The 16,317-nt window shown below is 35.6% G+C and overlaps 1 protein-coding gene across 3 annotated transcripts in view; it reads left to right on the forward strand.

Moving 5' to 3' along the window:
- Positions 1 to 7,797, forward strand: part of KLHL28 (kelch-like family member 28) — a 45,294-nt gene extending 37,497 nt beyond the window's left edge. Inside the window, exons 4-5 of one of the 3 annotated variants that reach the window (XM_011947074.1) lie at positions 576 to 784; positions 2,917 to 7,797. In XM_011947074.1, the coding sequence (XP_011802464.1) occupies positions 576 to 784; positions 2,917 to 3,080 (373 nt within the window). In that variant the 3' untranslated portion in view covers positions 3,081 to 7,797. The remainder of the gene's footprint in view (positions 1 to 575; positions 785 to 2,916) is intronic. The other 2 variants (XM_011947075.1, XM_011947073.1) reach the window with 2 other exon arrangements.
- Positions 7,798 to 16,317: the final 8,520 nt, after the last annotated feature.

Consider the following 16,317-nt stretch of genomic DNA (forward strand, 5'->3'; position numbering starts at 1 on the left):
AAAAAAAAAAAAAAAAAAAATCTTACTTTAAAATGACTCGCCCTGATTATGAAGGAACTGATGCCGTACACGTTCTGCAAACAGAGATCACCAAAAAAAAAAAAAAAAAAAATCTGTATTCAATTAGTGGTTTTCAAAGTCACGTGCATACTCATTTGACTTTATTCTTACATGAATCCCTTGAGGTTGCACTATCCTCATTTTTGCAGGTGAGAGGAAATGACTTATTCAGGATTACACAAATCCGCAGCAGTAGAGCTAAGGTTCATTCAGCCCTAGGTGTACAGAATTAGTACTTGAACCCAGGTTTTCTGACTCCAAGTTCTGTGCTCTTAATATACTTTGCTGCTTGCACAATATAATGGAATAGCATATGGAATTGCACCCTGTTTACAAGGTAAGCTTTTATCCTTGCAATCTTATCAGCAAAACCTAAGCATTTGTGGCAGACTACTCTTATTTAATATCTCTCTATTACGTGAACTTTTAAAGCTGTAGTGGGTTTTAGTTTTGCTTTGACAGGAAGAATGACACAAAAGATCTGTAAATTAAATGTTTTTTTTAAATATTTGCAGTGTGGAGCGTTATGATCCAAGTAAGGACTCCTGGGAGATGGTTGCATCCATGGCAGATAAAAGGATTCACTTTGGCGTGGGTGTCATGCTAGGCTTTATTTTTGTGGTGGGTGGACATAATGGAGTCTCACATTTGTCCAGCATTGAAAGATACGATCCTCATCAAAATCAGTGGACTGTGTGTAGACCAATGAAAGAACCTAGAACAGGTAATAAAAATTTATTAATTTCCAAACGTATAAGGCAGTGTTTTCTATAATGATGTAATTGCAATAATAGTTCCTTGGAATATAGCAGTAGGAATATTACTTGTCCAGAAAAAAAAAAAAAAAAAAAAAACTTATATGTGGTAAACTTGAAAGACAATTAGCTAGACAAAAGTATATAGATTTCTTATGACTTTTATGTGCCAGTGTGCATATTATTGTTTCTCAAACTTGCTGAATACATTTTGGGAAATGCTTATACTGGAGTGTATATTTATAGAAGCTCTTTTTGTCCATGTAACAAATGTCATCTTTTCATATGTTACGTATATACAACCCTCGGATTGTTCTGTTTTGTTTTCTATTGTACATCAGTAATCTGTATGTTCACTTTCAAATGTTCTTTCTTCCCCAAGGGGTATAGTTGATCAAAAAGGTTGGATTTCACAGTTCATAGAAAAAAACCAAATCCACTCTTGTGGTTTGGGAGAAATTGTTTTCTTTGAACTCAAACTCATCACATCATTTTAAGGGAAAGGTTTTAAGATACTGATGGAAATGCTTTAGGGAGCACTCCTCATACAGGTTGAATATTTCCTATCCAAAATGCTTAGGACCAGAAGAGTTTCAGGTTTTGGATTTGGGATTTTGGAATATTTGCACTATGCTTACCAGGTTGAGCATGCCAAGTTCAAAAACCCTAAAGTGTGAAATGCTTAAGTGAACACTTTCTTTGAGTATCATATGGTTCTCAAAAAGTTTCAGATGTTGGGCCAGGCACAGTGTGGCTCACGCCTGTAATCCCAGCACTTTGGGAGGCCGAGGTGGGAGGATTGCTTGAGGTCAGGAGTTCAAGACCAGCCTGGGCAACATGGTGAAACCCCGTCTCTGCTAAAAATACAAAATTAGCCTGGTATGGTGGCACATGCCTATAATGTCAGCTACTTGGGAGGCTGAGGCACAAGAATCACTTGAACCGAGATCGTGCCACTGCACTCTAGCTTGGGAGACAGAGTGAGACTCCGTCTCAAAAAAAAAAAAGCTTCAGATGTTGGAGCACTTTGGATTTCATATTTTTGGGTATTGGATGTTCAACCTATATTTATGATTAAAGAATCTCTTGAAACAAACATGCAAGAGAAACTGAAAGGACAAGTTGAAATGAACTATTTTAGTGTTTACTATAATTTGTTTCTTTCGTATCCTTGAGAGGGAAACCACAGAAACAATGAGAACTTAAAAAATTGGGGTAAACTGTTTCTTTTTAGAACTATATACGATAATATCTAAAGTAGAATTTTTTGAAGCATAAATTATGTCATTTAATATATTTTAAATATTTCAGTGTATTTGGAAACCTCATAAAATGATTTTTCTAGAATGAAATGAAATTTGAAAAAAAAAAAGCCTATGGAAAGATATATACTCTGTTTTCCTTTAGTGAAGGGGAAGGAAGAGTAGGATTAGAGAGGAGAGGTAAAAGAAGACTTCAACTCTTGCTTTTATTTTAGTTTAGTTTTTAGACAGGGCCCTACTCTGTCGAGCCAGGTAGGGATGCAGTGGTACAGTCATAGCTCACTGCTGCCTCAAACTTTTGGCCTCCAGCCATCCTCCCACCTCTATAACTCTTATTTTATTTTAAGGATTTTATTTTTCCATCAAGCGCATATTGCTCCAGTAGGCACCCATACCCACAGGAGATATGTTCCAAGAGCCCTGGTGGACTTAAACTTCAGATAGTACCAAACCCTATTTATATAATGTTTTTTCCTATACACATATATCTATGATAAGGTTTAGTTTGTAAATTAGGCAGAGTGAGAGATTAGCGACAACAATAATAGAACAGTTGTTACAATGTATTGTCGTAAAAGTTACGTGGATGTGGTCTCCCTCAAAATATCTTACTGTGCAGTATTCCCTATTTTCTAATCATGGTTGACTGCAGGTAACTGAAAGCATGGAAAGCAAAAACTCAGATAAGGGGATGACTAGTGTATATTGCTTGTATAATATAATTAATAATAGATTGTTAAAATGTCTTTTAATGAAACATTAAAATACAAATTTATTTTTAGTGAGAAAAAGTATACTTCACGGTTAACATGTTTCTTCTTTTTGCTACCCTTTCCTAGGAGTTGGTGCTGCTGTAATCGATAACTACCTTTATGTCGTCGGTGGTCACTCAGGGTCTTCCTATCTGAATACAGTGCAGAAATATGATCCTATCTCAGATATGTGGCTGGATTCAGCTGGCATGATATACTGTCGCTGCAATTTTGGGTTAACTGCACTTTGACAAATGTGAACTCTCGGAGATAGTATGGTGGTGAAACTTGTACTGCATGAACAGATGGCCCAGTTTTCTGAAACCCACAAGCTGCATTGCTTTCTTTTTAACTTGAAGTGGCATGAAGACTCAAAGTTTTGTTGGGTACTTTTAATTGACAAGTAGTTTTGGTTGCTCTTGATTACACAGTAAATCAATAATCAAAAAGAAAAAAGAGAAAAAAAAAAAGTAAAGACCCTGTCAATTGAATTGTGCACTTTTTCCGCGAAGACTGAGATATACTAGTTTTATGTTCGTAAGTGTATGTGTAGAGAAAACGTTGCTGCTTTTTTTTTTTTTTTTTTTTTTTTAATTTCTAGCTCTCCTTCCCTGATACCATGATTTACTAGGATGAGCGATGCTTTAGGTGCTGGAGTGTATTGAATGAATGGACAGAATGCTGATACTGCTTCTTGGATGTAAATGCTTCACGTTTTTCATTTGTTTTAAAACAAATAAAGGGCTGCTTTTTATTTTGGTACTTTTAAGGGTTGTAAATAACATGCCATAATGAATACTCTTCCTGCTAAATGGTTTTAGGGCTAGGGATGTAATAAATTTTTAAGACAATTGCTTTTATTATCATGATATTTGGAGCCCTATTTTAGGAAGTCAGATATTTACTGTTTATGCCTTTTGTATATGGACAGGTTAACGTTGGATGAATTTAATTACCTATCTGTGCTATGGTTAGCATGGATAGGAGTTTAAGTATATCAGTTGTTTCAGTTTTTCTTCAGTAGTACAGCAGGCCTTCCAGTGCTGATGTAAATATTTGAGCAGTGTTTAGTACCATTCTTAGTGCATATTAATTTTTTTCATATATCTTTGTAATAATTTTAGTTTTTTAAGATCTTTGCTTTTTCAAAGTGTTCAGATATAAAAATGGTGCTAACTGTAGGATTTGTAACAAGGCTGTAACTGATGTCCTATTGGATGTTCAGTATGAGATATGCATGACATGTTTTGATAGTCTTTTGCATTTTTAATGGCTTGATTCATTTGTGCTTATTAAAAATGTTAGTGATTACACTAATGTTAACATCCAAAAATCATCAAAATGGCCTTTGTTATGCTTTTCATGGTTCCTGAATAGTGATTTAAAGAAAGTTACACTTTTGATCTTCTTTCTTCTTGTGCTAGATATTACATGTTCTTCTTAAAAACAGAAATATATGCATTGAATATAAAGCACTAGGCAGTTATGCATTACTTTGTACATTTCTTAGGTAACTGAATATTTTAATGTTATTGAGGAAAACTGGAACTCAGTGTTTACTTGAGTAATGGTTCTAAGTTGAGTTCTACTTTGATTAAAGAAATGATCTTTTAAAGTGAAATTATTTGCTGTAGCCAGTGACAGCTTATTTAAAGGAAGTGGTTAACTTATTTGATTTTAGCATGTTTTAGTAAATGTCTGTTAGTCTTAAACACATTCACTTGCATTTTATTATGATGTTGGTACTTGCATTTTGGAACTGTAGTCATTTGATTTTCTTTTCCTTGACTTTTTTTTTAAACCTGTCTGCGATCTCCTTATAAAGTCTCCTCAAGACCAGTGTATAATTTTTCCTAAGAAAAAAATTGATATTATATTCTTAAGTGCCATAATGTTCTAGACTATTGTTAAGAAGCCATTTGTAATGATAAAACATAGGTTCATTTGTTAGTATATATGTTTATTTCTTGAATACTATAGCCAGGCAATTTACAGTTCTTTGTTCTTCCATAAACTGCCAGTTGTAGATTTGAATATATACTACAAAACTATGTAAAATCATTTTTAATCATAAACATAGTATCATGCTTTATGAATATTTGCACAGATTATAAAACCTTGCAAGTGATTTTTAGTCTCTTCTAATTTAGAACTCAACAGGAGCAACTAATATGATTGATAGTCTGAGTATTTTCTATGTTGCTTGTCTGAATAACATAATAATATATAGCAATAACTTTTTCATTGATTTTAATAAATCTATTGCATAGAAATAGGTGCACTATTGTAGTTGGCCCAGACTTTAAAGAACAGCTATTTAAAATAGATTCATCACATATTTAGTTTTAAATTCCCAATTCAGTTTTCTTTGTTTATAGGAACTAAATTATTAAATATATCCTCTTATACTATTTTTAATCCCCTATTCCCAAAAGATAAGGGAATTTGAAAGACTATGGAAAATGATTTTAGGACGGGTGCAGTGGCTCATGCCTGTAATCTCAGCACTTGGAGAAGCCGAGGCGGGTATATCACCTGAGATCAGGAGTTCGAGACCAGCCTGGCCAACATGGTGAAACCCCGTCTCTATTAAAAATACAAAAAAATTAGCTGGTCATTGTGGCAGGTGCCTGTAACCCCAGCTACTTGGGAGGCTGAGGCAGGAGAATCGCTTGAACCCAGGAGGCTGGGGTTATAGTGAGCCAAGCTTGCACCGTTGTACTCCAGCCTGGGCAACAAGAGTGAAACTCTGCCTCAAAAAATACAAAAAAAAAGAAAGAAAATGATTTTAATTATAAACACATCTATACATTGTATTTTAACGTTTTACGCATGTATCATCTCCACTATCAAATTAGTGTATAATCATTTGGTAAATTAGATCAAAAACATATACTGGTCATTGTTTTTGAAAAATCTAAATTTCATCTTGATGAAGACTAAATGTGAAATATCTTGGGCAGTAGTAGGAGCCATACACCAGTGAACAAATTATGAAAATTTGTGAAGGGAAGAGGAAAAATGTTCAAAATTTGTAAGTATATTTATTTTAGAATTGCTTAACCTACTGTACTATTCGTAGCAACCAGAGCTACTAATCTGACCTGACAACTAGTATGTTTACATTAGCGCCTTCTTTTACAAATTTGTGAGAAGCTTCATTGTGAACACTCGGCTGACAAATTGTGACTTTAAAGCCACGTGTTTCTAATGTTAAAAAGGATCAAAATGTTTGGTTATAAATCCTCATGATTAAAAGTATTAGAAATAATTATACATATTCAGGCATGAAGAGAAAAGCTATTTAAGATTTCCCAGAAATATTTTGGAAAAGAGCAGCACTGGGAAACAGAAATTAATGCAATCGGTTGCAAGATACTTGCCTTCTATAATTATAAAGACTTAATCTGTTAGGCACCTTTGGCTATTCAATAATCATGGATGTTGTAATAGAATGTAAGTGACTTTTAATGTAGCTCCAAGGATATTTACAAATTCTATGTTATTGCTGTTATTGTTTTAAATATGAGTGAATATTAAACTATAGGAAGTGGTATCAAGTGATAGGAAAATGGCATTAGGTTTTGAAATTTTATTTTGATAATCTGACACATACGGAGGGTTTACTATATGTATGAGATATTCTGTTAGATGCTGTGGGAGCTAGAGAGATAAGATAGACTCTTTTTCACTCAAAGAGAGTAAAATACATTGGGAGAGACCCTAATAACTATTTTGGTGAAGGATGAATCTAATTCCTTATGTCTGACATCATAAGAAGTAATTAGAGACCTAGTTTATGCATAAGCAATTCCTTAGTGTCCAATTAGGTTTTATTGGCATGAAAAAGAAATATTTAAAAACCTAATATTTATAGAACTCCAAATCTCCTAGAATTGGATAATGTATTTTCTAGCAAGAAAACTATAGACATTTTAAATATATATATTTCCTGTAGTATCAAGGCTCTGGCTGACTTTGAGAGAAATGTATGTACATGTCGTGTTTATTTTCAGTTTTGGTGTTGGATTCCTAGTATTGTCACCTAAGTGCTCATTTTCAGGAAAATCAGATTCTACAATAAACACTTACTGCTTAAAGTTCAGTAAACTTGTGATAACCTCATAACCTCTGTAGTCTAAAAGTTAAGGAATTATAAGATGTCACATGTCGAGTTAACATCCAGTTCTACTTCTTAACCTTTTTTCCCTTTGTAAACAGCACTTTAATTAGACATGATTTAATTAGATAACAGTTATTCTATGGCTGGATATGCACTGGATTTTCACTTACAGTACATTGATTTGGTGTTAATACACATTTGAAAAGAGTGAGGAATACAATACATTTTTAATACAATAGGTTTACAAATTTTCCTACTGGTGTGAATATGGAGTCAAATAAAAATCCAGTTTACATCTCTGCAGAGAGAAAAATTGTTATCCATATGTCTTTTATATTATACATCTTTAACTAGAAATAATTTATTGTTAATTTTGTCAAGTTATCATGTGTAAGTCCCATTTATTTTTAAATACTAAGCAAAAAGTTCCAAGTTTGCCTTAAAATACAAGTGAAATTAAAGAACTGGATGATAATGCCTATATTTTTGCCTTATGAATTGTGCTGTGTGTTATAAACCAGCAACGGTTTTGATTTTAACAGGATTCTGAAATTTTGTAGCTGTAGAGTACTAATATTTGTACTCTTCTTGCAAAGAATGTGATCTAGTTGTGGTAGTTTAAATGTTTTTGTATATGTATTTTACCTCTGAACATGTAACTTTTTAGCATCAGGGTTTTATTTTATTTATGTTTACATACTAAAGTGTCATTTAACTAGTTGAGAATTGTATTTTTTTATTTTAAAGGTTATTTGTGTGTATTATTGTGGTAATGTTCTGTAATTATTATGGTTAAATTTCATTTAACATAAAATGTTTAAAATAAAAATGAAAAATCTACTTTGTGTATGTCATATGATAATTGTGAACTGAACCAAGCTAACTTTGTCATGCTCATCTCTTAGGGTTTTATGCATAGATAGGTAGTAGTCATAGAGTAGCCATACCTTTACATCCTCATTAGCAGGTTACAATGAAAACCTGTCTTAGGCCAGGCCTGGTGCAGTGACTCATGTCTGTAATCCCAGCACTTTGGGAGGCTGATGCGGGCAGATTACCTGAGGTCAGTAGTTTGAGACCAGCCTGGCCAACATGGTGAAACCCCGTCTCTACTAAAAATACAAAAATTAGCCAGGCATGGTGGCATATGCCTGTAATCCCAGCTACTTAGGAGGCTGAGGCAGGAAAATCATTTGAACCCGGGAGGCGGAGTTTGCAGTGAACCGATATCATGCCAATGCACTCCAGCCCGAGCAACAGAGCAAGACTCTGTCTCAAAAAAAAAAAAAAATTTATTAAGCCAATTCTGCCACACATTCAGACATTTACTAAAGAAACATAAGTAAAACAAGAGTAAAAGTGTTCAGTAAGCCCATTGCAGTCCCAGCTTTCTGTCCTTTTAGATTCTCTAACCAGCCTTTTGAAAGGTTTACTTGAGGCAGATGCTGTAATATCCAAGAGGATTTCATTACTTTTGTGGTCAGCATCAGGTAACCAGCAATCCCAAAGAAACAAGCAGTTGAAACTTGGGTGGCTTTTTTTAGAAAGTGGTAAATTACAGGCCTGAATGGATTCAGTCTTTATAAGTAAAAGTAACCTTCCTTTTTTCTTTTTTTTTGAGATAGAATCTCACTTTGTTGCGCAGGCTAGAGTGCAGTGGCAGTGACACAATCTTGGCTCACTGCAGCCTCCATTATTTGGGCTCAAATGATCCTACTGCCTCAGCCTCCTGAGTAGCTGGAAGTACAGGTGTGGGCCACTGCCTGGCTAATTTTTAATTTTTATATTGTAGAGATGAGGTCTTGCTATGTTGGCCAGGGTGTTCTCGAACTCCTTGCCTTAAGTCATTCTCCCACCTCCGCCTCTGAAAGTGCTGGATTTCTGGATTTACAGGCATGAGCCACCATGCCAGGTCAAGAGCTCCTTTCTGATATCATTGTAGTTGATGAGCCACTTCCCCAAGAAATGCTTCTGACATTTAATATGCTAATTAGCAAAGCGCTGGATACTGATTAGATTATGGATAGATAACAGAAGTACTTGAAGTTGCTTTCAGCATGAATTTCCTAGACAGAATGCTAGCTAGCTACCCCTTAACTCCAGTCTTTTAAAAAAGGTATACAATTAATTTGCTATGATACAAAATAGTTGTACATACTTATGAGGTGCAGATGGTATTTTGATACAAGCATATAATATGCAGTGATCAAATGGGTAATTGGGGTATCCATCACCCCAAACATTTATAGCTTGTGTTACGAACATTCCAATTCTACTCTTTTAGTTATTTTGAAATATGAAATAAATTAACGTTAACTATAGTTGCCCTATTGTGCTACCGAACACTATATCTTTTTTTAAAAAAACTTACTATAAGTTCCAGGATACATGCAGAGGACCTCAGGTTTGTTACATTTGTAAACGTGTACCAGGGTGGTTTACTGCACCTATTAACCCATCACCTAAGTATTAAGCTCCACATGCGTTAGCTATTTATCATGATGCTCTCCCTTCCTTTGTCCCACCGACAGGCCCCATGTGTGTTGCCAAACACTAGGTCTTATTCATTCTATTTAACTGTATTTTTGTACCCATTAACCATCTAGTCTTTTCCCTTTTCCCCACTACCCTTCCCAGTCTCTGGTAATCATTCTATTCTCTTCCTCTGTGAGTTCAAGTTTTTATTGCTCCTACATGAGTAAGGGCATGCAATATTTGTCTGGCTTATTTTGCTTAACATAATGTCCTTCATTTCTATCCATGTTGTTTCAAATGACAGGATTTTATTCTTTTTATGGCTGAATAGTCCATTATATACATGTACCACATTTTATCCATTCAAACATTGATGCACACTCTGATACTGTATCTTGGCTATTGTGACTAGTGCTGCAATCAACATGGGCGTGCAGACTTGTTTTTGATACACTGATTTCCTTTCTTTTGATATTAAAGACCTCAACTGCATTCTTAATGAGGGCAACTCCTAGAGTTGAAGTTGGAACTTAACAGACATATCCTGAAGTGTTTAAAGTGTATTATAGATGACCCAGAAAATGTAAATAATGCATTTTGAATGGAGTACACATGAAAATATTGAAATTGACATTTCTTGGCCACATAGATGCTTTTTTAGTTCTGCCTTTTTATTCTAAAGCATGCAGAAATAGCTTTCACATTACTCAGAAGTCATTGTAAAATGTTTCAGCTGACAGTTATTGAGAGTTTAGTATGTGCAAGACGTGGTGGAAGGTGTAAATGAGTAATATAAGACATATCCCATAATCCACTAGAGGAATGTAAAAGTCACCTCACATTATTTTCTCCCTGGAAGGGAGAATAGAGAAAAGTGCTAGTCTGGCAGAGGTCTAGTTATGTCTCTTGGGTCCCTTCATAAAATTACTAGATGATCCTCTCCTTTGCGGCAGTAATAGGGGTGGAAGTTTCAACTCTAATGTGGAAGACTGTGATGACTAGATTTTAGGAGTCAGCAATAGACTTGTAATGAAATACCAAAAGAAAAAAAAAAAAACCCTTCCAGTGCAGAGCCAGAACTCAAGTCTAGGAGTGAAATTGAGTGGTGTGATGAAAAGACAATATGTATTAGAGCAGTTCAAGTGAGTATTGATATGTCTTCCAGGCTTTTAATTTTTTTTCTTTTTCATAGAAATGAAACCTCCACATACCCATCTCCCAGCATCAACTATTAACCATATTTTGCTAATCCTATTTCATCTATTCACTCCACTTTTGTTTTTGCTGGAATATTTTAAAGAAAATCCCAGACATCATGTGATATAACCAGTAAATAAATGAGGTTGCATCTCTAACTGATAAGGACACTTTAAAATTTTATGCTACTTTTCTATAAGCCACACTGATATATTCACACTGAAAAGTTACTACTTTTGTAATATTTAGCACCCAGTCTATATTCAAACTTCCATGATTATCTCAAAAATTTTTTTTGCTTTACTTCTGGGTCCAAATGAGGTTTATTCATTGTATTTGACTGTTACGTCTCTTAAATCCCTTTTAATCTCTACCAGTCACTACCTCCCACCCCCTTTTTTTCATGCCATGTATTTGTTGAGGAAATGAGGCCATTTGCCTAGTAGATTGCCCCACATGCTAGATTTAGCTAATTGCTTTTTTGTGCTGTTTTTTATCTTATTGTTCCATTCTTCAAGTTTTTTGTTGTTGTTGTTGTTTTGTTTTGTTTTGTTTTTTTAAACTAGTATAGGTGGATGTAGAGTTTTGATTAGATTCAGGTTCTTTTTTTTTTTTTTGTCAAGCGTAATTGATGCGGTATGTACTTCCTATTGCATTGCATCATAAGGTATACTATGTCTGGTTATCTCACTTTTAGTTATGTTAGGATTAATTTCTAGGCTTGAGTTTCAGGTGTTAATCTGATCCCTCTATTATCAAGTTCCCCATCAAACTCTCCCCTGGTGGTTTTAGCGGCTCTTGATGGCCACAGCTGAATCTGTTATTAGGTTGGTGCCAAAGTAATTGTGTTTTTTGCCTTTTACAGTAATGGCAAAGACCGCAGTTACTTTTGCACCAAACCTAATATTACATTAGGAGTTACAAAATGGTGATTTCTCCAATTCTGTCATTTCTTCTGCATTTATTAGCTGGAATCCTATAAAGGAAAGCACTTCCTCATCCATCACTTATCTGGGTTACTCTGAGATACATTATATACAAGAATGGCAGGGGAAAATGTTTCATTCATTCCTTTCGCAGTCTTCAGAGTAATGAACTGGTGACCTAGCAACCTCCAACAATGATTAAGTATCACGAAACCAAAAATTTTTACGTATCTGTTTCAATATACACATTTCAATTAATTGTCCATCTTAGTCCTGTGGATACCCACTAAGTTCCATTGAAAGTTTACTTTCTTGGCCGGGCGCGGTGGCTCATGCCTGTAAGCCCAGCACTTTGGGAGACCGAGGCGGGTGGATCACGAGGTCAGGAGTTTGAGACCAGCCAGGCCAAGATGGTGAAACCCCGTTTCTACTAAAAAATACAAAAATTAGCCAGACGTGGTGGCGGGTGCCTGTAATCTGAGCTACTCGGGAGGCTGAGGCAGTAGAATTTCGCTTGAACCCAGGAGGCGGAGTCTGCAGTGAGCTGAGATCAGGCCACTGCACTCTAACCTGGGCGACAGAGCAAGACTCCGTCTCAAAGAAAAAGAAAGTTTCCTTTCTTTTTTAAAAAAAGTACCAACAAATTATTAAATTATTTGAAATAATTTAAAATATTGTGAAATTTACAGAAAAGTTAAAACTCTTGTATACTTTTTCCAAGATTAACCGATTTTTAATATTTGTCTTCATTTGTTTTTATGTTTTCTCATTTTTTTCAAGCCATTTGAAAGTCAGTTGAATACATTATGTCCTTTTATGCTTTAATATTTCAGTGTATGTGTCTTAAAAATAATGATATTCTCTCCTGTAACCACAATTCAGGTATCAAATTCAGGCATCCTTGTGTTTTAGTTTTCTTTTACATTTTCTTCCCCAAATCCAAAATCACCTAGTCCTTTAAGGGCCTGTGGTACCTTTTGCTAGGAAAAGGTATTTAGAGATCCCAATATGGGTGCTAGTGGTGCTCTCTCATTTGTCCTTGCTTATAGGCTATTTAGTAGGCAGAGTTAGGAAATACTTTATATTTTTATTTTTTTAATTTGAACAGAGAGGAAAAGGGCTTTTACTTAAATGCTTTGATTTTGATTTTTTTTTTTTTTTTTTGAGACAGAGTCTTGCTCTGTCGCCCAAGCTGGAGTGCAGTGGTGCCATCTAGGCTCACCCGCCTCCAGGTTCACGCCAGTCTCCTGCCTCAGCCTCCTGAGTAGCTGCGACCACAGGCCCGCCACCACGCCCGGCTAATTTTTTGTATTTTTCATAGACACGGGGTTTCATCGTGTTAGCCAGGATGGTCTCGATCTCCTGACCTCGTGATCCCCCCGCCTCGGCCTCCCAAAGTGCTGGGATTACAGATGTGAGCCACCACGCCCGGTCATATATCGTTTTTTAGTCTGAAAACATTAGTCTAGCAACATTGACATAATTACCTATTTGCTTTATCTTACAACATACATATAATAGTTTCAAATTAGCAATACTGACATAGCTACAAATAATAATACCAATAAATAATAAGACCAAAAGTTAAGATTGTTATTATTCCATCCTTAAATTATATTTTACAAGGATGCATGATATGAACACTGACTTTAGAGTCAAATGAAGTAATACTTTTCTTTGGTTATTAGCTTAATGACTGTATAGTTAGGTTATTTTGATTCAGCTTTTAAATTTTAAAGATATACTTTTTGATTTAATTTTTAATTATATATAATATTTACTTGACTCTAGAGTAGAAACTATATGACAAGATGCGGTCACAGAAATTTTGCCTGCATTTTAATCTTTTCCACCATGTTCAGTTTATTTTTTTATAGGTAATAAGTTTTATTAGATGTTGGTTTCATTGTTTCATTTTAAAAATAAAATACCATTTTCTCCATTTCCTTACAAAAAAGATAGCATACTACAAAAACACTTTTTTCCACTTAATATATTCTGGAGATTTTTCCATATCAATATATTGAGATCATTCTTACTCTTTTTTACAGTTGCACAGCACTTTACTGTGTGGATGTACCATAGGTTTTTTAACTAGTCTACTGATGGACATTTGAGTTGTTTTCAGACCATTGCCTTTAAAAATAATGAATGTGATGAACTGCCTTGTGCATTTGTCAGTTTGTATTTAGGGAATGGCTTTTTAGAAGTGGAATTGCTGGGCCAGGATGGATGACATCAACATTGCTAGATCTTGTCCAGTTCTTCCAAAAGGCTGTTCCATTTTGCATACCTATTGGCAATAGACAAAAGTGCCTGACATCTGTTTTGTTGTTATTGTTGGTGGTGGTGGTGTTTTGAGACACAGTCTCGTTCTGTTGCCCAGGCTGGAGGACAGTGGTGCAATCTCAGCTCACTGCAAATTCCGCCTCCTCGGTTCAAGCAGTTCTCGTGCCTCAGCCTGCCAAGTAGCTGGGACTACAAGTGAGCACTACAATGCCTGGCTAATTTTTGTATTTTAGTAGAGAAAGGGTTTCACCATGTTGGCCAGGTTGGTCTCGAACTCCTGACCTCAGGCGATCTGCCCACCTTGGCTTCCCAAAGTGCTGGGATTACAGACGTGAGCCACTGCACCCAGTCTTACAGGCTGTTTTTATTAGTCTCCATACTCGGGCTTGTTAAAAGGTGTCAGCTGGCCTCAGGTTCATTTTGGCTTAAACTATGTCTAACATTAAAATATAGCTAAAGAATTGAAAAGCTTCTTATGCTTTAATGCACATCAAAAGCTGATTTAAATCTCTTACTGAGTAAGGCAGGATGTAAATAAGGATGGACCAATCACTTTTGTCTCTGATCAGGAAAGAAGTCTCAGAAAGTATATTCTTGTGTGTACCCTGAGGAGAGTTAAGAATTTAAATAGGCAAGGGTCCTAGAATTTAATAGAGTAGGTGGTTCAACTGAATACAGGAATACGTCTGAAAAAGTTTTATAGCCAGATTTTAAAAGACTGATATCATGTTAAGTCTACATATAGATATATGTGCATATCTATATATGTCTAAGACATATAGAAATATATATCAACGTCTTATTATTCCATTTTGCATACCTATAGGTATGCTATATATAGTAATATGTATATAGTGTGTGTATATATGTATATATATGGTGGTATCTTAGTTTATTTGGACTGCTGTAACAAAATACCATAAACTGAGTAGCTTATAAGCAACAGAAATTATTTCTCACAGTTCTGGAGGCTGGGAAGTCCAAGATAAAGGCAGATTTGGTGTCTGGTAAGAACACTTTTTCTGGTTCATAGGCATAATCTTGCTATATCTTCACATGGTAGTAGGAGTGTGGGATCTCTCTTGGGTCTCTTTTCTAAAGGCACTAATCCCATCCAGGAGGGCTCCACTCTCATGACCTAATTGCCTTCCCCCACTTCCTAATGCCATCACTTTGGGGATGAGAGTTTCAACATATGAATTTTGGGCGGACATAAACACTCAGACTATGGTAGGGGGATAAACAGTTTTGGATAGTATGGTGGTTAAGTGGTTAAAGATTTTGAACGGGAACAAGATAGGATATTTTATCATTTGATGTCTTGGAAACTTTATTCACTTTGTCTTCACATTTTTGCTTTCGCTTTGTTCTTGCATTTTAAACTAATTCATGTATTTAACTTTTTAAAACTATTTTTACATTGTAATTTGTTCTGTGATCTTCATTTCCACAGAAATACCAGCAATGGTTTTCAGCCAACAAACTTGAAATATTTGCATAGAATTTAGTTCATTTTCTGCAACAACACTACACACTAATTTACTGTAATTTCTTGATAAAATATTGAAAGAGGAATCCATAATGATAATGTTATGGGTGGAAGGTCTTAACTCTGAATTGTCCAGGTTCTTGGAGTGTTGAACAAAGAACAAAATACACAAAGTAACAAAAGAGGGAAACAACAAAAGACAAAGCAACAAAAGAATAGAGTAAGGAAAACATAGATTCATTGTAGTGAAAGTACATGCCACAGAGGGGGAATGAGCTTCAAGAAGCAGCTCAACAGTCTGGCTACTGAAATGTTCCCCAGGGTTTTTATAAAGCCAAAAGAACTTGGGCAACACCCCTACATGACCTTTGGAGGCCTCCAGTTGGTTACACCCTATGAAGGATTGGCCTACGACCAATCAGAGGCTGAAATGGAGGCTTGGCCCGCAGTCAATCAGAGATTGAAGTGGAAACTTCTGTCTTGTTATCACAGGAACCAGAATGTGGCCTGTATGCTGCCTAATGTCGCCTAGAACGATCTGCACCTGCTGTTCTTTTGCTTATGCCTTAACCCTTGGTTACCCTAAATCCCTATTCTCCTGCCTCAGTAGCTAGCACTTTCATCGTGCTTACTATGTGTCAGGCAGGAAGTGCTATATATAGTAATTCTTTTAATCCTCACCACTACCTTATGAGATATATTCTAGCATTATCTCCACTTTACAGTGAGGAAACAGAAATAGAGAGGTTAAGTCACAGGCCTAAAGCCACACAGCCCATGACTGAGCCTGGATTTGAATCCAGGCAATCTAACTTTAAAATCCGAATTTAACTGCCATATTCTTGCCTTTCCTCGACAGCCTGAAAACCACAATCAATCAAGAACTAATGATGTTGGTGGGATTGTAAACTAGTTCAACCATTATGGAAAACAGTATGGCAATTCCTCAAGGATCTAGAACTAGATGTACCATATGACCCAGCCATCCC

Source organism: Colobus angolensis, unplaced genomic scaffold, assembly GCF_000951035.1.
Source record: "Colobus angolensis palliatus isolate OR3802 unplaced genomic scaffold, Cang.pa_1.0 Scaffold258, whole genome shotgun sequence".
NCBI classification, from domain to species: Eukaryota; Metazoa; Chordata; class Mammalia; order Primates; family Cercopithecidae; genus Colobus; species Colobus angolensis.